At 41.3% G+C, this 23,193-nt stretch overlaps 1 protein-coding gene across 1 annotated transcript in view; it reads right to left on the reverse strand.

Annotated features, from left to right (window-relative positions):
* The window catches only part of LOC141144224 (ATP-dependent translocase ABCB1-like), a 78,128-nt gene that overhangs the window by 48,599 nt on the left and 6,336 nt on the right, over window positions 1-23,193 (reverse strand). The window contains exons 4-10 of the mRNA XM_073629682.1: window positions 20,753-20,894; window positions 15,696-15,756; window positions 9,939-10,130; window positions 4,647-4,818; window positions 3,400-3,524; window positions 2,881-3,052; window positions 1,153-1,266 (exon numbers count right to left, since the gene is read on the reverse strand). Of these exons, the coding sequence (XP_073485783.1) occupies window positions 1,153-1,266; window positions 2,881-3,052; window positions 3,400-3,524; window positions 4,647-4,818; window positions 9,939-10,130; window positions 15,696-15,756; window positions 20,753-20,894 (978 nt within the window). The remainder of the gene's footprint in view (window positions 1-1,152; window positions 1,267-2,880; window positions 3,053-3,399; window positions 3,525-4,646; window positions 4,819-9,938; window positions 10,131-15,695; window positions 15,757-20,752; window positions 20,895-23,193) is intronic.

Genomic DNA, 23,193 nt, shown 5'->3' on the forward strand with positions numbered 1-23,193 from the left:
CCTAAATCTAGATCACTAAATCTTTATATGTCTAAGGCCCCTTTCACACTGGGGCGGTTTGCAGGCGCTATTGCGCTAATAATAGCGCCTGCAAACCGACTCGAAACAGCTGCTGCTGTCTCTCCAGTGTGAAAGTCCCGAGGGCTTTCACACTGGAGCGGTGCGCTAGCAGGACGGGAAAAAAAGTCCTGCTAGCAGCATCTTTGGAGCGGTGAAGGAGCGGTGTATACACCACTCCTGCCCATTGAAATCAATGGGATAGCGCGGCTATACCGCCGGCAAAGCGCCTCTTTAGAGGTGCTTTGCGGTGGTTTTTAACCTTTTCTTGTCCGCTAGCGGGGGTAAAACCGCACCGCTAGCGGCCGAATACCGACAGTAAAGCCCCGCTAACAATAGCGGCGCTTTACCGCCGACGCCGCCCCAGTGTGAAAGGGGCCTAAGCCAACAGATGCCATAAATATAGACTTAGATGTAGGGCAGTAAGGTTAAATGTAGACGCATAGATTTCAGGCTGGATGATAGAAATCTATTGGATTTCTCCATCCACACTAAACAACATGGATGGAGAAATCTCCACTGCTGGCTATTGTATTTAAGCAACCACGACAACCTGGCTGCTTGAACACTGAAGAGTGACTGCATCTGATAGGGGCCACCCATCGCTCAAATTTCATACAATTCAGCAGGAATGGTAAGAAATTTGAGCTGTGTATGGGCAACTTAAGACATAATAGTCATGACTTCTGGCAGGTACATACAGTATGTTATTTACAAATTACCCAGAGCTTTTCCTATCCTCTGGAACTCCCTACCCCAATCTGTCTGTCTCCTATGCTGTCCATCTTTGAGCGAAAACTGAAAACTCATCTCCTCAGAGAGACCTATCTCACCTCCACCTAAAAACTGAACTTTTACTTTCTGCGTCAACTCATCCCTCATAATTAATGTTTTTTGTATCACTTGCCCCTCCCATTAGATTGTAAGCTTTCATGAGCAAGGCTCTCCTAATTATTCTGTATTAAATCCTATTGGAACTTTACTGTCTCCTTTTATTTTGTAAAGTGCTTAACTAATTGTTGGCACTATATAAATCCTGTATAATGGTAATACAAATAATAGTTTTTATTAGGAACTGTCAGAAACCTTACTTACATTATCAATAATCTCGAATACACTGTACGCTGCTCCTCTCGCTGTAGAAAAAGCTTCTATATTGGGGGCAGCATGACCAAAGCTAAAGGCAGCAAATGTTACTGAAAAAAACACCTGCAATCAGAAAATGTAAAAAATAAAGTGTATGTCAAGGCAAAAATTATAATAATTATAATAAAACATGCAGTACATTTCTGGAGATCATGTACATTCCCCCATGTTTTATCCCTTTAAACACACTGCAAGTATTGAAAAATAACTGTTGATGTGCCAGAAATATAGTGTGCTCCTATCTTCTTCTTTGGCATGACAACACAGAGTATTTTCAGCTCTTAATTCAAAAGAACGTGTTGTCAGCCCTGCCTACTTCATTTCTGATGGACAAAAAACACAGACCCTTCCTCATCTCCTCCCCTCTCCTCACCACCATAACCTCTCCTTGTGCACAAGTAGAGAGCACAGGAAGTCATCAGATCACAAGATGTCTAGCAAAATCAATAGGTGGTTTTTGTACTTGCTATCATATACTCCTTCACTGGTGTATTTATCAGACCAAAACGGAGCAAATTAAAGAAGTCCATTGTTGGGGTTTACAAACACTTAAAATAATATTTATTCAAAGATATGTGTATTTATCATGGACTGCAGGCTATATAGGGATGAATTATGAGTGTCATGTGGTCCATACTTTAATTATGCAATAGGGTCTTGCCAAAAGAACACCCAATATGACATGGTAGGACTTGAAGGGGGTAGGAGCATGAGCATCAAGGAGCTAAGTGTAAAGTGCAGTAATCCACAGAAGCCAGTCAGTTGTATGAGTACTCTAATTTGCTTGTAATACTTTACTCTGTGTACTGTTTTACCAAATAAACTCAATAATATTTAAAAGGTTTATCTCTTCTTTAGAGATGGAAAAAGACATTACTGAATCTGTCAATTGGTAAAGCAGAAAGCCCTTTCTTGGAGTCACTTCATATAAAACTAACAATTACAAGCTTTTTTCTTATGTATCACAGCAATCTGATTCATGATCTATTGAATGACTCTTCCCATCACACAAAAGTCTCACTCCTAATGCAACAGTGTGCCCTATGGATTTTAGGTAATCTAAAATAAAAGCAACTCCATCATACAGATTGTTTTTTCAGAGTTTCTGAGAGATATTGTATATTAAAGTGGAAGTAGTAAACCCTCCTATTGTTTTTACCCAAGGAAGCTGCCATGTTGGCCTCTGTTTAGTCTTCAACTGCCGTGAAACTGCACATGTGATCAGTTATGACACCAGCCATTGGATGGTTTGACAGTTTGGTTGAGAGCACAACCAATGTGACAGTTACATTTCTGGCACGTGGCGGGAATGTAACAGGTTTTTTAAACTGTTAAATCCATATCCGCTATACTTACGCTATAACCTAGTGAGTAATTCTTTGGGCCTAAGCCGTGCCTTTGCAACTAAGATCCATCCACTCATTGATCCCCTATCCAATGAGAGGTCCTCAGTGATTTACACAACGGCACTCTGAATAGATAGGGGGATTGCAGAAGGATGGATCTTAAATTCTGTAAGGCTGAGCCTATTCCAAAATTGGAATGGTTGTGGTCTTAGCAACAAAATGAAACCAAGAGACTGTCAAGAGGCAGAGAGGACTTGTCTGGTAGGAGCATGCAGATTGCGGTGTTAGCTTTAACATTTACCAAAGATGTGTGATTAAACCTTTGTCATACCGTTAATATATCCCCAGTGCTGAAAGCTTCATGGATAACCAGGGTAGTCCCATACCAAAATGCCAGCCCATATGCTGAGTATATGATTAGGAATGCAAATCCAATTGACACATTACTTGTGATTGCCTTTTTGATCCCGATGTTCTTGGCATCTTCCAAATTCTTTTCATACCTGCAAAGATGGAAAATTATTTAATCAGACAGTCCAACACGATTATCCCATGGTAGTAGATTTTCATTTAATGTCCATTATGAGAAATCCAATAGAGAGAGTAATCCCACAGCCATTGGGTGAAGTTGAGAACAAGTGGGGGGATATTACTATCAGAGTCAGCAACAGAAATAAGCAGTTTTCTGATTCAACCCCTCAGCGTATCTTTAGAACTGACAAACAAATTTGGGTCAAGTCACCCCTATAAATTGTTTCAGAAAAAAAGATTTGTATTGAGCCTTTTTGGAAAGTGTTCTGGGTATAACAGTATATATAGTAAAATAGAAAACAAGAAGGTTTTTCTTCACCTTTCAATTTCCTTATTTTGTCCACCAAAGGCTATGACTGTCCGGATTGCTGCCAAGACTTCTTCTGCCACTGCTCCAGCTTTGGCGTAGGCTTCCAGCTCTTGATTGGTAAATGCTGCCATGATCTGAATATATACATTTTCACATGAAGAATAACATATTTCTTCTACAAAAGGGAGTAGTATTTAACAAAGTGTAGGAAATGAGATGTGTCTGTGTTGCTACAGAATTTGTCACTTTGTCTGTTCAGGGCAATGTGATAAAATCTATTGGTAGTCCACTTCAGTTCCACCTATACTTTCATTGTGCTTCCTCTTTGCTGCATTTCTTAGCTAACCAATCGCCAGGCCTTTGGCCCTTGGCCAATTGCCAGGTCTGAATACTTTCATGTGGGGCATGGGATCTGTTTTGACAGTGGATATCACAGAGCTTACACAGGGTTTAGAACCAGGGCTTTAATGGAGGGTTCCAAGTATAGTGAAGGTATGGGTGAGATAGCAAGAGAACCTGTCACTTTGCCCTGATTCTCTTAACTGGTTTGGGAGAGTGGATCAATGTGCTGAAAAGCCTGTACTTCTTAAGCCATGAACCAACAATTTTGTACAGCCCCTTTTCAGACATGTATTTGTTCTCCTCTGCCTCTGGGGACCCACAGCAGCCACATAGGCTTCTATGGCTGTTTTTTTTTTCAGATATCAGTGTTGATGAAGATGCTAGACAGTGAGCTTTGTGTGTACTGGAGTGCAGATCTCATAGAGACTATTATGTGGGCTGCAAGTGGGATCTTCAATGGTGGCATATGCTCTGCTCAGCTAAATTCACCATTGGATGCAGAATTCATTAGCCGAACCCTACAGCAGTAAGCAGAACCTTGCAATCTTTTGAATCTCAAATATTAATGCATAATATACATTTGAAATAGGACGTTCCTTTCCTTTTTTTAGGACACTTTTGACAGTGTAAAATGTGAACTTACACTATAAATTACATTGCTTAAAAATCTCACATCACTGCAACTGTAAGGGCTAGTTCATACAGACGCAGGATGAAAATGGTCACCCGGCATCATGTTTTACATGCTCCACTCCACCTGTCCTGTGATGATTAGATTGCCTGGGAGCCCACTGGGGACCATCTGGGTCAGTGCACTTTTAAGACCTAGTGGTTGGGAAGGAGGACTTAGCAGGTGCAGAAAATGCTCCCTTTTGACATTTTGATATCTGCATTAGCCATAAGATATGTCTTACCTTTGACCACATAGCTGCTGACAGCCCCATAAGTGGACTGATTGCCAAAACCACCAGAGTTAGCTTCCACCCCTTCACAAATCCGATAACAAAACCTGTCAGGAAGGTAGCGGCGTACTGAAACAGCATGGCAAGCTGCTCACCAATACCATCATTTATTTTTGAGACATCACTGTAAAGAAAGTACAAAGATTTCATACAATTAAACATTGTAGACAAACAATGTAGACATATTAAAGGGTTTTTATATACAGGTGCATCTCATAAAATTAGAATATCAAAAAGTAAATTTTTTTTCAGTAGTTCAATTCAAAAGGTGAAACTCATGTATTTTATATAGATGCGATACACACAGAATGATATATTTCAAGCATTTCTTTTTTTAATTTTGATGATTATGTCACTTACAGCTAATGAAAACCCAAAATTTAGTATCTCATAAAATTGGAATATTACATAAGACTAATAAAAAAAACGATTTTGAATACAGAAATATTGGCTTACTTAAAAGTATGTCCATGTACAGTATAGTATGCATTCAATACTTGGCTGGGCTTCTTCACAGTCATCACTGACTGTGGAAACTTTACACTGGACCTCATGCAACTTGGATTCTGTGCCTCTCCACTCTTCCTTCAGACTCTGGAACATTTTGCATTTCATTTGGAAATCCAGGTCCCACAGTCCGTGATGATTTGGGGAGCCATGTCATCTGCTGGTGTTGATCCACTGTGTTTTATTAAATCCAAAGTCAGCGCAGCCCTCTACCAGAAAATTCTAGAGCAATTCATAATGCTTTGAACAGGGGAATTGGCGCTGTCCGGCTATATGTGCATTAATGGTGATTCATACAAGTGTAAAAAACATACGTGTAAAAAGAATAAATAAATAAAATAAAATAAAATAGAATAAAGCTATTAGTAATATTATGTGTGTAAACAATGTGTTGCGGGGGCTGAGGTATATCAAAGTACAAACAACACACCCAGCAAATATAATATAATAAAGTGCAACGTGCTCCTAAAATATATGTATATATACCAATATCTCAATATGTACCAAAAACCTATATGTATATAGAAATGTGCCCAAAGGTTGAGAAAATGAGAAAGGGCAAAAAAATCAGGAAATCCAAAATACAAACAGTTATGGCAATAAAAACAGTTTTAGCAATAAAAAACAAACAGTATTTAGCAATGAAAAATCCCCAACATGTGTGCATAAAAAGTCCAAAAAAACAAAATTATAAAAAGTGAAAAAAATTGTGTATAGAAAAAACAAAAGAATCTATAAAAAGCAGTAAGTGTCCAAAATCAAAGTCCTAAAGTGTATCCTTCTGGTGAAGAAAACATGGTCTCAGCATTAACCGGTGAGTATAAGCACGAGTGGGGGTGCAGTGAAGGACGGGGGCAACACCAGTTAATGCTGAGACCACATTTTCTTCACCAGAAGGATACACTTTAGGACTTCGATTTTGGACACTTACTGCTTTTTATAGATTCTTTTGTTTTTTCTATACACAATTTTTTCCACTTTTTATAATTTTGTTTTTTTGGACTTTTTATGCACACATGTTGGGGATTTTTCATTGCTAAATACTGTTTGTTTTTTATTGCTAAAACTGTTTTTATTGCCATAACTGTTTGTATTTTGGATTTCCTGATTTTTTTGCCCTTTCTCATTTTCTCAACCTTTGGGCACATTCCCATATACATATAGGTTTTTGGTACATATTGAGATATTGGTATATATACATATATTTTAGGAGCACGTTGCACTTTATTATATTATATTTGCTGGGTGTGTTGTTTGCACTTTGATATACCTCAGCCCCCGCAACACATTGTTTACACACATAATATTACTGATAGCTTTATTCTATTTTATTTTATTTTATTCATTTATTCTTTTTACACATATGTTTTTTGCACTTATATGAATCACCATTAATGCACATATAGCCGGACAGCGCCAATTCCCCTGTTTAAAGCATTTTGTATATTGGAATTCACCTAGGTGATTTTCATTTTTAGGGGGGCAGCAGTCCTTTCTTGTCTCTATCCTCCTAAGCGTGGAATTACCGTCATTCATTTAGAGCAATTCATGCTTCCCTCTGCTGACCAGATTTATGGAGATGCTGATTTCATTTTTTAGCAGGACTTGGCACCTGCCCACACTGCCAAAAGTACCAATACCTGGTTTAATGATAATGGTATCACTGTGCTTGGTTGGCCAGGAAAGTCGCCTGACCTAAACCCCATAGAGAATCTGTGGGGTATTGTCAAGAGGAAGATGAAAGACACCAGACCCAACAATGCAGATGAGCTGAAAGCTACTAGCAAAGCAACCTGGGCTTCCATAACATCTCAGCAGTGCCACAGGCTGATTGCCTCCATGCAACACCGCATTGATGCCGTAATATGTGCAAATGAGCCCCGACCAAGTATTGAGTGTATACTATACTGTATATGGACATACTTTTTAGTAAGCCAACATTTCTGTATTTAAAATCCTTTTTTTATTGATCTTATGTAATATTCTAATTTTCTTCAAAATTAAAAGAAAGAAATGCTTGAAATACAGAATCTCACAAAAGTGAGTACACCCCTCACATTTTTGTAAATATTTTTTTATATCTTTTCATGTGACAACACTGAAGAAATGACACTTTGCTACAATGTAAAGTAGTGAGTGTACAGCTTGTATAACAGTGTCAATTTGCTGTCCCCTCAAAATAACTCAACACACAGCCATTAATGTCTAAACTGCTGGCAACAAAAGTGAGTACACCTCTAAGGGAAAATGTCCAAATTGGACCCAAAGTGTCAATATTTTGTGTGGCCACCATTATTTTCCAGCACTGCCTTAACCCTCTTGGGTATGGAGTTCACCAGAGCTTCACAAGTTGCCACTGGAGTCCTCTTCCACTCCTCCATGACGACATCATGGAGCTGGTGGATGTTTGAGACCTTGCGCTCCTCCACCTTCCATTTGAGGATGCCCCACAGATGCTCAATAGGGTTTAGGTCTGGAGACATGCTTGGCCAGTGCATTGTCTTGGAGGTGTGTTTAGGTTCGTTATCATGTTGGAATACTGCCCTGTGGCCTGTCTCCGGAGGAAGAGGATCTTGCTCTGCTTCAGTATGTCATTCAGGATGTCAAACTCTTTGCAGGCTTTCTTGTGCATCATCTTTAGAAGAGGCTTCCTTCTGGGACGACAGCCATGCAGACCAATTTGATGCAGTGTGTGGTGTATGGTCTGAGCACTGACAGGCTGACCCCCTCCACCCCTTCAACCTCTCCAGCAATGCTGGCAGAACGCATATGTCTATTTTCCTAAGACAACCTCTGGATATGATGCTGAGCATGTGCACTGAACTTCTGTGATCGACCATGGTGAGGCCTGTTCTGAGTGGAACCTGTCCTGTAAACCGCTGTATGGTCTTGGCCACTGTACTGCAGCTCAGTTTCAGGGTCTTGGCAATCTTCTTATAGCCTGGGCCATATTTATGTAGAGCAACAATTCTTTTTTCCCAATCCTCAGAGAGCTCTTTGCCATGAGGTGCCATGTTGAACTGCCAGTGACCAGTATGAAAGAGTGAAAGCGATAACACCAAATTTAACACACCTACTCCCAATTCACACCTGAGACCTTGTAACACTAACGAATCACATGACACAGGGAGGAAAAATTGCTAATTGGCCCCAATTTGGACATTTTCACTTAGGGGTGTACTCACTTTTGTTGCCAGAGGTTTAGATATTAATGGCTGTGTGTTGAGTTATTTTGAGGGGACAGCAAGTTTACACTGTTATACAAGCTTTACACTCACTACTTTACATTGTAGCAAAGTGTCATTTCTTCAGTGTTGTCACATGAAAAGATAGAATAAAATATTTACAAAAATGTGGGGGGTGTACTCACTTTTGTGAGATGCTGTATATCACTGTATATCATGCAGAGGGGTACAGAAAGCCTGTCCATGTTTCAGCTAATCATATACTAAGTTCAAAGGGCCCTCAAGGTTCAGCTAACTATGACTTATGAAAAAAGTAAATGATCTTACTATAAGTGAGAAGTCCTATGTGTCGTGAAGAAGGCAATAACCAAAACGTCAGCTCTGTATAGGTACAATATAATATGTCCACATATGATATAGAAAGCTGGGAAGATATTGTTACAGCTGATCAGTTAAATAAAGCAACTGCAATGTGGGGATATCCTGCACCCAGAGAGGTGAGAGTCATATCTTTAAGAAACCTTGCATTATGTACCAAGGTCAGGGCATAACACATCTCAAAGAACACCTCCAATGCATCTGATCTGTGAGATGCGCTCCAAAACACTGGGCCAAGACTCACGGGAGGCGAAGAACACACTAGGACCTAGTAAAAAGTAAAAATAGAAACACAATACATCTATAAGATTATGTTCAAAAGCAGCTAAGCTCAAAGTTGGAGTCAAGTTATTTAGAAGAAGATGATGGCAGCAAGCGCATGTTACCATCAAAAGAATGCCGGGGAGTATAGCAATCAGTTTTACACTATTTCAATGATATAGGAAAGACAACATGATGTTCCATTCATGTCCAGGTTCAAAGTAAGGTTAAATAAATGATCATACCTGTGGAATGCCATAGTCAAAAGAATGTTGGGGGTATAGCAGTCTGCTCCACAACATCCCCAATGACATGGGAAGGGGACGCAGGTCCTCAGCTATTCAAAGAAAGCTATCCCCAACCTACGAATTGGCTTGGAATACCACCTTGGGACAATTCAAATTACAGTACTGGTAGTCCAATGCAACGATAGATAAAGGAGGATTTAGACATTACCAGCTAGGTCCTTAACAACATGTAACATACAGATTTGTAGCAGATAAATGCATAAGTAAACAATGTCAAACTGACATAGAATAGGTGAGAAGGTAGGATAAGTGAGGTCGGCAAAGTGGTTGGAGTCACCAATAATGACAGGCTTCACGGATCCACCTAGGTGGTGATCCACCAGGGACATGCAGGTCAGGAGTTGTCCCATCCATTAAGGGGTAAAGTCATACAGATCCTCTTACACTGTTTCACAGCTATTGATATTTAAAGTGGGTGTAAACCCCATTCATGATGACTGATTGAAAAAAAAATGCTTTTGCTTTAAACCTTAATTGCAGGAAATACTATCACTTTAAATAATTTGTTTGGGCAAGCTTGGCCCAAACAAACTATTTAAAGCGATAGTATTCCTGGAGTCAGACTTTACAAGATACACCCTCAGTCAAATAAGCTGTGTTCTCACTCGCTTAGTCTGGTGTTTAGTTGTCCTGCGTCGCTGACATCGAACCAGCTGATATCCTGCCGCAGCACAGCGTGGAAAAAGTTCTGTCTGATCTTCTTACTCTGCCGTCCAGCAGCCAGAGTCCAGCATGAGATCTGAAAGTAGGCAGCAATTAGAGCCCCTCCTCCCAGACCGGTGTAGTAATAGGAAAACCTGACAATGGAACATAAACATTAATTTATGACTTTATATAGAGCCAGCATTTCTGCAGCATTTAAACCAATCACACCAGGTCCCACCCTCGAAGAGCATACAAGCATTTTCCCCACAAAAGCACACACTAGCACCAAGATGTGCTGAAGACAATTATGCCCCGTACACACGAGCGGAAATTCCTCCAGCAAAAGTCCTATGAGAGCTTTTGATCCGAAAATGCGACCGTGTGTATGCTCCATCGGACTTTTGCTGGCAGAATTCTAGCCAGCAAAAGATTGAGAGCATGTTCTCAATTTTTCGGTCGGAAAAAGTTCCGATCTGAAATTCCGATCGTCTGTACCAATTCCGACGTGCAAAATTCCTACGCATGCTCGGAAACAATTTGACGCATGCTTGGAAGCATTGAACTTCATTTTCTCGGCTCGTCGTAGTGTTGTACGTCACCACGTTCTTGACGGTCGAAAGTTCAGTGAACTTTTGTGTGACCGTGTGTATGCAAGGCAAGCTTAAGCGGAATTCCGTCAGAAAAACCATCCAAGATTTTTCTGATGGAAATTCCGCTCGTGTGTACGCGGCATTAGAAGTAAGTTTTCCAGAGGAAACCAGAGAACCTGGAGGAAATTCACCTAAACATGGAGTCACATACAGTGCCTTGAAAAACATAAATGTATTTTGTTGGGATTTTATGTGATAGACCAACACAAAGTGGCACATAGTTGTGAAGTGGAAGGAAAATGATAAATGTTTTAAACATTTTTTTACAAATAAATATGTAAAAAGTGTGGCATGCATTTGTATTCTGCCCCCTTTACTCTGATACCCCTAACTAAAATCTATTGAACCCAGATGCCTTCAGAAGTCACCTAATTATCACCTATATTATTATCACCTAATTATAATTATTATCACCTAATTATCACCTATCTCAGCGCACTTTCAGTTTCACTTACAACTCCATCTCCTCCTCTCCTCTTCCTCTCTCTGTTGTGGTACCCCAAGGCTCCGTCCTTGGGCCTCTCCTATTCTCACTCTATACCTCTTCCCTGGGCCATTTGATAACCTCCCATGGCTTCCAATAGCACCTATACACCAATAACACCCAGATCTATCTCCTCTCCTCCTCCTATCTATCTCCTCATGGATCTCAAACTTACTGAATGAAATATCGGTATGGATGTCACACCACTTTCTCAAACTCAATCTTTCTAAAACTGAGCTTGTTATATTTCCTCCATCCCCGTCCCCTCCCCATGACTTTACTATTAAGATCAACAGCACAACCATTGGTCCCTCCACACGTGCCAGAGTGCTGGGTGTAATCCTTGACTCTGACCTCTCCTTCAGCCCCCGCATCCAATCACTGGCTAAAACCTGCCACCTTAACCTCCACAACATCTGCATAATTCGACCCTTCCTGACTAATGACACCACAAAGCAACTTATTCACTCCTTGATTATTTCCTGCCTTGACTACTGCAACTCTCTCCTTAATGGCCTACCCTTACACAGGCAATCCCCCCTTCAGTCTATTATGAATGCTGCTGCTAGACTAATAAACCTCACTAACCGATCTGTGAGTGCTGCTCCTCTCTGCCAATCCCTTCGCTGGCTTCCCCTACCCCACCGTATAAAATTCAAAATGCTAACCACAACATACAAGGCCATCCACAACATCGCCTCCAGCTACATCACCAACCTCATCTGCAGATATCGCCCAAATCGTCCCCTCCGCTCCTCCCAGGACCTCCTGCTCTCTAGCTCCCTTGTTACCTCCTCTCATGCTCGCCTTCAGGACTTCTCCAGAGCCTCTCCCATCCTCTGGAACTCCCTGCTCTGGTATATCCGATCAGCCCCTAACCTGTCCAACTTTAGGAGATCCCTGAAAACTCACTTATTCAGGGAAGCATATCCCACACCCACATAACAACTGTCCCCGAGCCACCCCCATCAAATCATTCCCCGCATCTATTACCTTTTGTACCACCACCCCCTCCCTTTAGAATGTAAGCTCTACGAGTTAGGGCCCTCCTGTCCCTTCTGTATTGAACTGTACTGTAATGGAGCTGTCCCCCTCTACATTGTAAAGCTCTGCGTAAACTGTTGACGCTATATAAATCGTTTAACACTAAAAATAATAACACTAAATAATAATAATTAGTAAATAGAGTCCACCTGTCTGTAATGTAATCTCAGTATAAATACAGCTGTTCAGTGAAGCCCTGAGAGGTTTGTTAGAGAACCTTAGTAAACAAACATCATCATAAAGGCCAAAGAACACACCAGGCAGGTCAGGGATAAAATTGTGGAGAAGTTTAAAGCAGGGTTAGGTTATAAAAAAAAAATCTCAAGATTTGAACATCTCACGGACCACTGTTCGATCCATCATCTGAGGCTGGGTTCACATATGAGCACGCAGCAGCTCACAGCAGGAGCCCACTCATCCTCCTTCACAGTTTCAGGTCCGATTTCAGCCCAAATTTTTGGCCGTACACCTAAACTGACAAGCTGGGGAAGGAGAGCATTAATCAGAGAAGCAGCCAAGAGGCCCATGGTAACTCTGGAGGAGCTGCAGAGATCCACAGCTCAGGTGGGAGAATCTATCCACAGGACAACTATTAGTCGTGCACTCCACAAATCTTGCCTCTATGGAAGAGTGACAAGAAGAAAGCCATTGTTGTAAGAAAGCCATAAGAAGTCCCATTTGAGGTTTGAGAGAAGCCATGTGGGGGACACAGCAAACAAGTGGAAGAAGTTGCTCTGGTCAGATGAGACCAAAATTGAATTTTTTGGCCTAAAAGCAAAACACTATGTGTGGCACAAAAATAACACTGCAGATCACCCTGAATACACCATCCCCACCATGAAACATGGTGGTGGCAGTATCATGTGGGAATGTTTTTCTTCAGCAGGGACAGAGAAGCTGGTCAGAGTTGATGGAAAGATGGATGGAGCCAAATACAGGGCAATCTTAAAAGAAAACCTGTTAGAGTCTGCAAAAGACTTGAGACTGGGGTGCAGGTTCACCTTCCAGCAGGACAACGACCCTAAACATACAGCCAGAGCTACAATGGAATGGTTTAGATCAAAGCATATTCATGTGTTAGTATGGCCCAGTCAAAGTCCAGACATAAATCCAATTGAGAATCTGTGGCAAGACTTGAAAATTGCTGTTCACAGACGCTCTCCATCCAATCTAACAGAGCTTGAGCTATTTTGCACAGAAGAATGGGCAAAAAAGACACTCTCTAGATGTGCAAAGCTGGTAGAGACATCCCAAAAAAGACTTAGTAGCTATAATTGCAGTGAAGGGCGGTTCTACAAAGTATTGACTCGGAGGGGGGCTGAATACAAATGCACGCCACACTTTTCACATATTAATTTGTAAAAAAATGTAAAAACCATTTATCATTTTCCTTCCACTTCACAATTATGTGCCGCTTTGTGTTGGTCTATCACATAAAATCCCAATAAAATACATTTACGTTTTTGGTTGTAACATGACAAATTGTGGAAAATTTCAAGGGGTATGAATACTTTTTCAAGGCACTGTAGAGATTAAATTTAGGACTACAAGTTCAATTTTATTAAAGACATTTTATAATTATCACTCTTAGCTGTCAGGCAGCAGGCTTCTAAACAGTACAAACCACATTTTCAAGCTAATTTATAGCTGATCTATGAAACAGACCTACAGTACAGTACAGTGTGTAACAGAGAGATAAGATTACATACACTGCAGAATGGATCCCATAGACCACCTTCTACCTCTGCAATAGTCAGGTATACCCTACATTACTTGAAGTATAACCAAACCCAATAACAAAAATGTAATACATTGCAGTATGCCCATCTTTAGATGTGGTATCTACATTAGTACATTTTTAGCAAGTACATGAAATACCTATTAATCTGTGAGATGAAATGGAAGAAAACTCTTCTCTATTCTTTCTCTAATCCCATCAATCCAACATGTAATGAAGATGAACAAAGGCAGACATGTTTGAAGTCCAATCTGGGTGTCAAATAGTGGTGGGCTTGGGTTCAGCCAAACTCTAAAGTAAGCTGTCATTGATAGGCCAATCAGCTGAGGCCAGAACATTCCCCGCTCCACAGCTACATGTCCACAAAGGGGATGAGAATGCTTGAGAATTCTTGTGACATCATTGACCCAATATAGCCACATTGCCATATTAAGTCAACGTCATTGTGGCCATATTGAGTCAATGATATCACAAGCATCCCCACCCCTTTGTACATAGGTGCAGCTATGGGGCAGGAAATGTTCTGGCCACAGCTGTTTTACCATCAATGATGGCTTACTTCAGGATTTCGGAACCAAACCCAAGCTCATTACTAGTGGCAGCCATAGATACACTGGAGGAATAAGCTTAGCCATCCTGGGACAGAAAATGGGTTATTCCCAGGATCACCAGATGAAAATAAGGGGAAGAAAATCCTGAAAGAAAAGAAAACAAATACAGCCACCACATCTAAAGATTACATTTCTGTTTTTTGGTTTGGATGCACTCTAAGTAGTTTGTAGGCAGGTGCAGTGTGCTTCCTCCACTGTCATAGCTCTCAACTGTCCCTGATTTCGAGGGACTGTCCTTGATTTGGAGCAATGTCCCTCTGTTCCTCTTTCCTCCTCATTTGTCCCTCATTTTGGTCTGATCTATCTAGTTGTATATAAAATGCACTTTTTACCTTTCAAAAAGTGTTTCCCAACGCTAAACCTTTCATCCAAATTCTAGATGCATCTGTAAATTTTAAAAGCCAATATAAAGGAATAGTAGTGGTAAAAAAAAGCCCTTGTAGATTTATTAAACCTTTTTATTATGGTTAAGTCACCTTTAAGGGGGTGTGGCAGGGGGCGTGTCCTATGCCTACAAATGTTTGCTAGTAGGTGTCCCTCATTCTAATCTCCAAATGTTGGGAGGTATGTCCACTGTAGATGGTGCCCTTCATGGCCAGCATCACAGCTTAGAGGGGAAGTCAGGGGAAATTTGATTTCCTGGTCCCTGGGTGCAGCGTTCCAGTTTTTTGAGCTGCATCCAGATGACCCTTGGTGGCCATCTTGGGTCAGCAGACTCTTTTTAAGTCCCTGCTCCCCAGGTTTTGGCACCCATTCACGTGTGGGTAGTGTAGGGACAGGTTTCTCATCTGTCAGGGACAGTATTAGGGGCAGGGAAATGTTCCAGATGAGAAGGGAAAGCTTAAGGCTCGCTATTTCCTTGGACATCTTCCCATTTGGGTACGAGATGGCCAGGCTGCATTCTGCCCTTCCAGGCAGATGGTGTCAGTTCGGCTGATACCTGCTTCTCTACATGCATTCTTTAGTGCTCTGGGTTGAGCCCTCTCCCACCAGGTTTGTTGTGAACTGTTTTGCCTTTACTTCAATACAAGTTCTACTGATTGCACCTGGACTGTGTGAGTTATTATTGCACCATGCTGTACCCACGTACAAGTTCATAGTGGCCTGCCCACTGAAGTGGCTGAACAGATCCACTGATTTTCATGCTGTATTAAAACTCGTGTGTAATGCAATCAGCAAATATCACTTACGTGGTCATTTGTTCTTGCAGTGAATCTGTTATATTCCCTTCAGCTGCTGTCGACATATTTTCTAAAGATCAATGAAATAATTGTTATATTCCAGAAATGGCTAAACCTTGTAGTTACAAAGAGGTCATTTCAGGCTCTAAGGCCTCTTGCACACAGACACCTAAAACACCATGTTTTTTTAGGAATTCAGGCTTTTATTTTTACTGATCTAAATGCAGCTCATTGTTTTTAATAGGTTTGTAACACAGGCATGTAAACTTGTGCTGCTATAGTTCAGTAAAAAAAATAAATAAATCTGCGTTACCAGTCAGTATTTTTACATGCATATACGCATAAATACACATATAAGAATGAAAATATGTGCTTGCGCCAAACTCCTTTGATTAAAGAAAAGCTAGAAGAATTTTTATACGTGTGTACGTGTACGCTCAAATATGCGCATGTGTTATACAGCCCATCGTCGCGTTTTTTTGGCCAGTTCACACATCAGCACTGTGTGCAAATAACCTAATAAATGTTTAAAGTGGTTGTAAACCCTTACAGACCACTTTTACCTACAGGTAAGCCTAGATTAAGGCTTACCTGCAGGTGCAAGAAATATCTCCTAAACCTACATGGTTTAGAAGATATTTCCAAAAGACAGGCACTGATGTCTACGGCGCATGCGCAGTAAACAACGGCGCGCAGGCGCACTGAGCGTGCCGTCTCTAACAGCACCAGCAAGCATGCGCGGGGGTGACGTCATCACGGCTCTGGCCAATCACAGCGCCGGAGCCGCGATACCCCGAAAGAAGAAGGACGCTTTGTAGGAGAAGGGACAGCGGTGACATCGCAGGCTCCCTTGTCATGTAAGTGACACATAATGGGTTACTATGCGATGCGTAGTAGCCCATTATGCTTTACCTTTGCAGGGAAACAAAGAGGAAGTAAAACCCATCAGGGTTTACTTCCTCTTTAATACAACGCCGTTATCTTTATTACATTGGAGATCAGAATGCAAACATTTACCACTGACTGTGTACTGGGTTGAGATGAGTGAACTGACCACACTAAGCAGGAGAGCACAGCTTGGTCAGTTTTCCTGTGATGGGAACTCAGCCTGCTCTTCTCCAATGATCAGACATCCCCCATACAGCCTTTTACTGAAAAGTTCAGTATTGCTGCTGGTTCTCCTCCACCAGCTCTTATGCAGCTGAGAGGGAATGTGATCATTGACCACTTGGCGAACACCCCATAGCACATATTCTGCTACAAGGCGGCCGCGCTGCACAGAATCACGTATATATACATGACCCTAAACTTCCAAATTTTGGGCGCGAGTGTGTGCTGCCCGCGGCTCGCTAACGCTGTGATTTTACACAACGGTTCCTGCAGACCCGGTGTCCGCCATCACCCGCTGATCATTCAATATATTGACAGAATGCTAGTCTGCCTATTAGACTTGTGCACAACGGGAAATTTTGTTTCGTTTCGGTTCGTTGTCATTCATAAAATACATAATTTCGTTCTGTTATATTCGTTATGTTACGTTAATTTGTTTTCGGATAATTCGTTATTATTCGTAGAGTGTCGATATTCGTTATACTGAATCTCGAATCATGCCGAATTATTTTGTTATATCCGCTATAATTTCTTTCATATTCGTTGAAATTCGATATTTATGTATGTATATATATTCATGATAAGTATTTGTAGTTTGAAAAGTCTTTGTTTATTGAATCTATTACCACATACAATGACAATATCTCTTCTCCTCTGCTCAAATACAATACAACACCCTTCTCACTCAGTTCTCAGGAATGCACTTTGCCAGTAATCCAACCTCCAGCACAAAATTAATCAGCTGATTGGACTGTAAGATTTACTTTGAGTTGACCTTTTGTTTCATTAGACCTTTAACGAATTACCGAATCATGTCGAATTCACTCCTTATATTTGCTATAATTCCTTTCGTATTAGTTGAAATTCGTTATTTATGTATGTATATATATTCGTGATAAGTATTCGTAGTTTGGAAAGTCCTTTGTTTATTGAATCCAACACACACAATGACAATATCTCTTCTCCTCTGCTCAAATACAATACAACACCCTTCTCACTCAGTTCTCAGGAATGTACTTTGCCAGTAAACCAACCTCCAGCACAAAATTAATCAGCTGATTGGACTGTAAGATTTACTTTGAGTTGACCTTTTGTTTCATTAGACCTTTAACGAATTACCGAATCATGTCGAATTCATTCGTTATATTCGCTATAATTTCTTTCGTATTAGTTGAAATTTGTTATTTTTTTATTCGGACATTCAGGTGCATCCGAATGTCCAAAAGATGCAAAATTCGGCCGAATTTCGATTCGTTACAAAACGGATTGCACATGTCTACTGCCTATGTAAACAGGGCAGATTGTCATTCTGTCAGTACAGAAGACATGGATCCTGTGTTCCCGTAAAGCAGAAACACCAATCCACTAGTAAAAGTACCTCCCCCACTACACTGGAAAATTAGCTAGGCACACATTTAACCCTTTGATCGCCACTAGATGTTAACACCTTCTCAGCCAGTGTCATTAGTACAGTGACAGTGCATATTTTTAGCACTGATCACTGTATTAGTGTCATTGATCCCCAAAAAAGTGTCAGTCAGGTGTTCGATTTGTCTGCGGCAGTATAGCAGTCCTGCTATAAGTCGTTAAACGCTGCCGTTACTAGTAAAAATAAATACATTTTTAAAAATATCCCATGGTTTGTGGATGCTATAACTTTTGCGCAAACCAATGAATATACGCTTATTGGGATTTTTTTTTTACCAAAATATGTAGCAGAATACATATCGGCCTAAATTGATGAAGAAATTCGATTTTTTATTGTGTTTTAAAGCATAAAGTAAAAAATATTGCTTTCTTTTCAAAATTGTTGGTCGTTTTTTGTTTATAGTGCAGATAAAAAAAACGCAGAGGTGAACAAATACCACTAAAAGAAAGCTCTATTTGTGGGGAAAAATTTTATTTGGGTACAGTGTCGCACAGCCGCACAATTGTCAGTTAAAGTAATGCAGTGCAGTATCGCAAAAATGGCCAGGTCATGAAGGGGGGTAAACCTTTCGAAGGTTAAGTGGTTAAAAAAGAAAAAATGTTAAATGTGTTTTTAATTCACAAATGTTTTGCCTTTCATTTCTATTTTAATCTAAATGGGGTGTTTTCCAGAGTGAGGGTTTACAATCACTTTAAGCCGTGTGCTGCTTAGAAGTCATCATTAATTGGCTCTGTTAGCAGTGCAATAAAAGAATAAAGTGTGACATACAAGACTGCATTTTATTTTGTTATCATTCTTTCTTTTTTTTTTTTGTTCTTATACGTTGAACTCCAGGCAAGCGGCTAAAGACACAGATTAAATACATATAAGGAATCTGCTTTACCTGCCAATGGATCTGTATTTCTGTCCAATCATTTACACAGAACTGTCATGTCCGGCAGGGTAAGAGATGTGATTTTTACTGCTGCGATTCAGTAACACTTACAGGTCTTGTCCCTTTACAAACCCTGTGACTGGACAGTGAAAGGAATAATAGCAGACTGGTGATTTCATCTCTATGGCATTCCGCTATCTCCTCTTATCAACATGTCCCTTGTTTGAACTTGAGCACTGTAGCCCAACTTACTAGTTCTTTGTGCTGCCTCTCCTCCCAGTCTGAGCTGTGTTGTACAGGAACTGCAAGAAGTTAAGACCAAGTCATATTCAGATACACTATATCAGTGATGGCGAACTACATTTCCCATGATGCCCATGCACTCTGTGGTGTAGTTGAGCATCATGGGAAATGTAATTCAAAAAACATCTAGGGTGCCAAGGTTCGCCATCACTGCACTATATTGTCAAAAGCATTGACATCCGTCCTCACTCATCCATGTCTTTATGGAGCTTGCTTTGTGCACTGGTGTGCAGTCATGTTGGAACAGGAAGGGGCCATCTCCAAACTGTTCCCACAAAGTTGGGAGCATGAAATTGTCCAAAATGTCTTGGTATGCTGAACCCTTAAGCGTCCCCTTCACTGGAACTAAGAGGCCAAGCCCAACACCTGAAAAACAACCCCACACCATAATCCCCCCTCCACCAAATGATTTGGACCAGTGCACAAAGCAAGGTCCATAAAGACATAGATGAGCGAGTTTGAGGTGGAGGAACTTGACTGGCCTGCACAGAGTCCTGACCTCAAACCGATAGAACACCTTTGGGATGAATAAGAGTGGAGACTGCAAGGCCTTCTCGTCCAACATCAATGCCTGACCTCACAAATTCTAGAAGAATGGTCAAACATTCCCATAGACACACTCCTAAACCTCGTGGACAGCCTTCCCAGAAGAGTTGAAGCTGTTATAGCTGCAAAGGATGGGCCAAATCAATATTGAACCCTACGGACGAATGCCCTGTACACACGGTCGGATTTTCCGATGGAAAAAGTGCGATCGGCTTGTGTTGTCGGAAATTCCGATCGTGTGTGGGCTCTATCGGACTTTTTCCGTTGGAATTTCCGACACGCAGAGTTTGAGAGCAGGATATAAAATTTTCCAACAACAAAATCCGATTGTTTAAATTCCGATCGTGTGTACACAAATCCAACGCACAAAGTGTCAGGCATGCTCAGCATAAATTAAGAGACGAAAGCTATTGGCTACTGCCCCGTTTATAGTCCCGACGTACGTGTTTTACGTCACTGCGTTCAGAACGATCGGATTTTCCGACAACTTTGTGCGACCGTGTGTATGCAAGACAAGTTTAGCCCAAAATCCGTCGGAAAAAATCCGATGGCTTTTGTTGTCGGAATGTCCGATCAATGTCCGACCGTGTGTACAGGGCATAAGACTGGGATGCCATTAAAGTTCATGTGCGTGTAAAGGCAGGCGTCCCAATACTTTTGGTAAAAAGTGTTTTTACACTGCCTGCGTTTAAAACAATAGAGTTGTATTAATGAATGCAGAGCTACATTATTTGTCTTTGATATCTGCTTGGAGTACATCTTTAAATGCATGTTTTGTATATCTCGACTGACAAAGGCACTTACTTGTATCTTTGCCCTCAGAAACAAAACTGTTTGTCATATCCCCAAATATGATTGTCATGAGAGGGAGGGCAGCTCCATGGGCAACTGCTGCGATCGTCCCAACTAACATCAACAGCCAGTCCAGGGGCCCGGAGTACCGGAACTGAGAAATACGGCAAACATAGCAACTTAATTAACAGGGGAGAGAAAACAACAGTCACAACAGACAGATATCACTTTGCATCAGACATGAGAAATCTAATCAAAATTCATTTCAAGCTGGCTCTACACTAATAGAATTTTGTTCCAAATTTTTCATTTTAGGAACGATCATTCAATTTTCTAATTGTTAGTGGGGTGAAATCAACATTTATTTTAGACCACAGTGACAAGAAAATTCAAAGGAGCGGGATGGAAAACGTTACTCAATAGAATAAGGCTCTGTTCACATCTCTGTGTTCTGAATGGCGGGCGGAATTGCCGCGATTCCGCCGGCGATTCAACATAGCAGCAAATTGCGGGACACCCATGCGTTCCCTGTGACTTCCAAGTTCAGGTACAAGAACTTCTTTTGGACAACAGGCATCCCGCGATTCTGTTTGCGTGATTTTATCGTGATTGTCGCCCGCTGAATCGCGGTAAAAATCTCACCGTGATTGGGGTGCCATTGGAAGTTACAGGGAACGCGCAGGAGTCCTGTGATTTTCCGCTACTTCGAATCACGGGTGGAGTCACGCCAATTCCGCCCGCGATTTAGAACGCGGAGATGTGAACGGAGCCTAAATTTCGAGGAATGTATGTGGTTTTTGTTTTGGAAAATTATATTAATTGCAAGATTAAATGTTAAAAGCAAATTTTGAAGTACTTTCAAATTACATTCTACCACTCATTGAAAGTACAAAGAATTTTTGTACGAATGTTCCTTTGAAAATCTACTAGTAATCTACTAATTAGCTTTACTCGTAGAGGGCCTCTAGATGTTTTAAAGGGGAATAAAGTTGCATTCACTAAACTATTAGTATTGTTCTTTGCTATGATGATCATTATTTTCAGCGAGGAGAGCCAAAGAGAGCTGAAAATAATGGACATTATGACCAAATTATAGCTTAAAGTGATTGTAAAGGTAAATTTAACAAAAATGTAGCTGCTGCTCTGTGCAATGGAATTGCACAAAGTGGCCGCGAACCTCCTCTTTTCGGGTCTCCTGCTGGTGCTCCTGGCCCCTCCCCTCTGTCCAGTGCCCCCCATGGGAAGCCGCATCCCATGGGGGCACTAATGCATGCTTCTACCCGAGCCATACTGCTGCATCCATTGACACAGACAGTGGGACTCGGCCACGCCCCTTCTTCCTTGTCACTGGCTTTGAGTGACAGCACTGGGGGCCCAGCAAAGCCCGTGAGACACGGAAGTGAGGGGAGAAAAGCATTGCAAACATGCACGCCGCTGGATCGAATGGGAGCGCAGGTAGGTAAGAGGACAGTGAGGGGGGATGCTGACACCTAAATATTTTTTACCTTAACCACTTGCTGACCGCCCCACGTACATATACTGTGGGGCGTCGGCTCTCCTGCGCGAAATCACATACAGGTGCATGATTTTGCTCCTCTGGGTCCGTGGCGCGCACGTGCGCTGCCGGTGACCAGCTCCTGCTGTGATTGGACACAGCGGGAGCCAATCAGCGGGTCAGATGGACCCCATGTCCGCTGGGACCCACCGACCGTTCCCGAGAGAGGCAGAATGGCAGTCTGCCTATGCAAAATAGGCAGATCGCCGTTCTGTGACAAGGGAAGACAGAGATCCTGTGTTTCTGCTAAGCAGGAACACGGATCTCTGTCTTCCCACAGTAAAAGCATCTGCCCCACAGTTAGAAAGCACTTGCTAGGGACACATTTACCCATTTGATCACCCCTAATGTTAGTCTCTTCCCAGCCAGTGTCATTAGTACAGTGACAGTGTATATTTTGTAGCACTGATCACTATATTAGTGTCAATGGTCCCCAAAAAGTGTCAAAAGTGTCACTTAGTGTCTGATTTGTCCGCCTCAGTGTTGCAGTCCCACTATAAGTCGCCATTACTAGTAAAAAAAAATTAATAATATAAATTCCATAAAAATATCCCTCAGTTTGTAGACACTTTTGTGCAAACCAATCAATATATGCTTATGTTTTATAGCAGAAAGTAAAAGATATTGTTTTTTTTTCCAAATTGTCGGTCTTTTTTTATTTATAGAGCAAAAAAAAAACACAGGGGTGATCAAATACCACCAAAAGAAAGCTCTATTTGTGGGGGAAAAAAAGGACATCAATTTTATTTGTGTACAGCGTCGCGCGACCGCACAATTGTCAGTTAAAACAATGCAGTGTTATATAACAAAAAATGGCCTGGTCATGAAGGGGGGGTAAACCTTCTGAAGCTGGAGTGGTCAATGCAAGGAATGCATTAAGATAAAAATGTTTAGGCTT

Source organism: Aquarana catesbeiana, linkage group LG05 (genome assembly GCF_042186555.1).
Source record: "Aquarana catesbeiana isolate 2022-GZ linkage group LG05, ASM4218655v1, whole genome shotgun sequence".
Taxonomy (NCBI): Eukaryota; Metazoa; Chordata; class Amphibia; order Anura; family Ranidae; genus Aquarana; species Aquarana catesbeiana.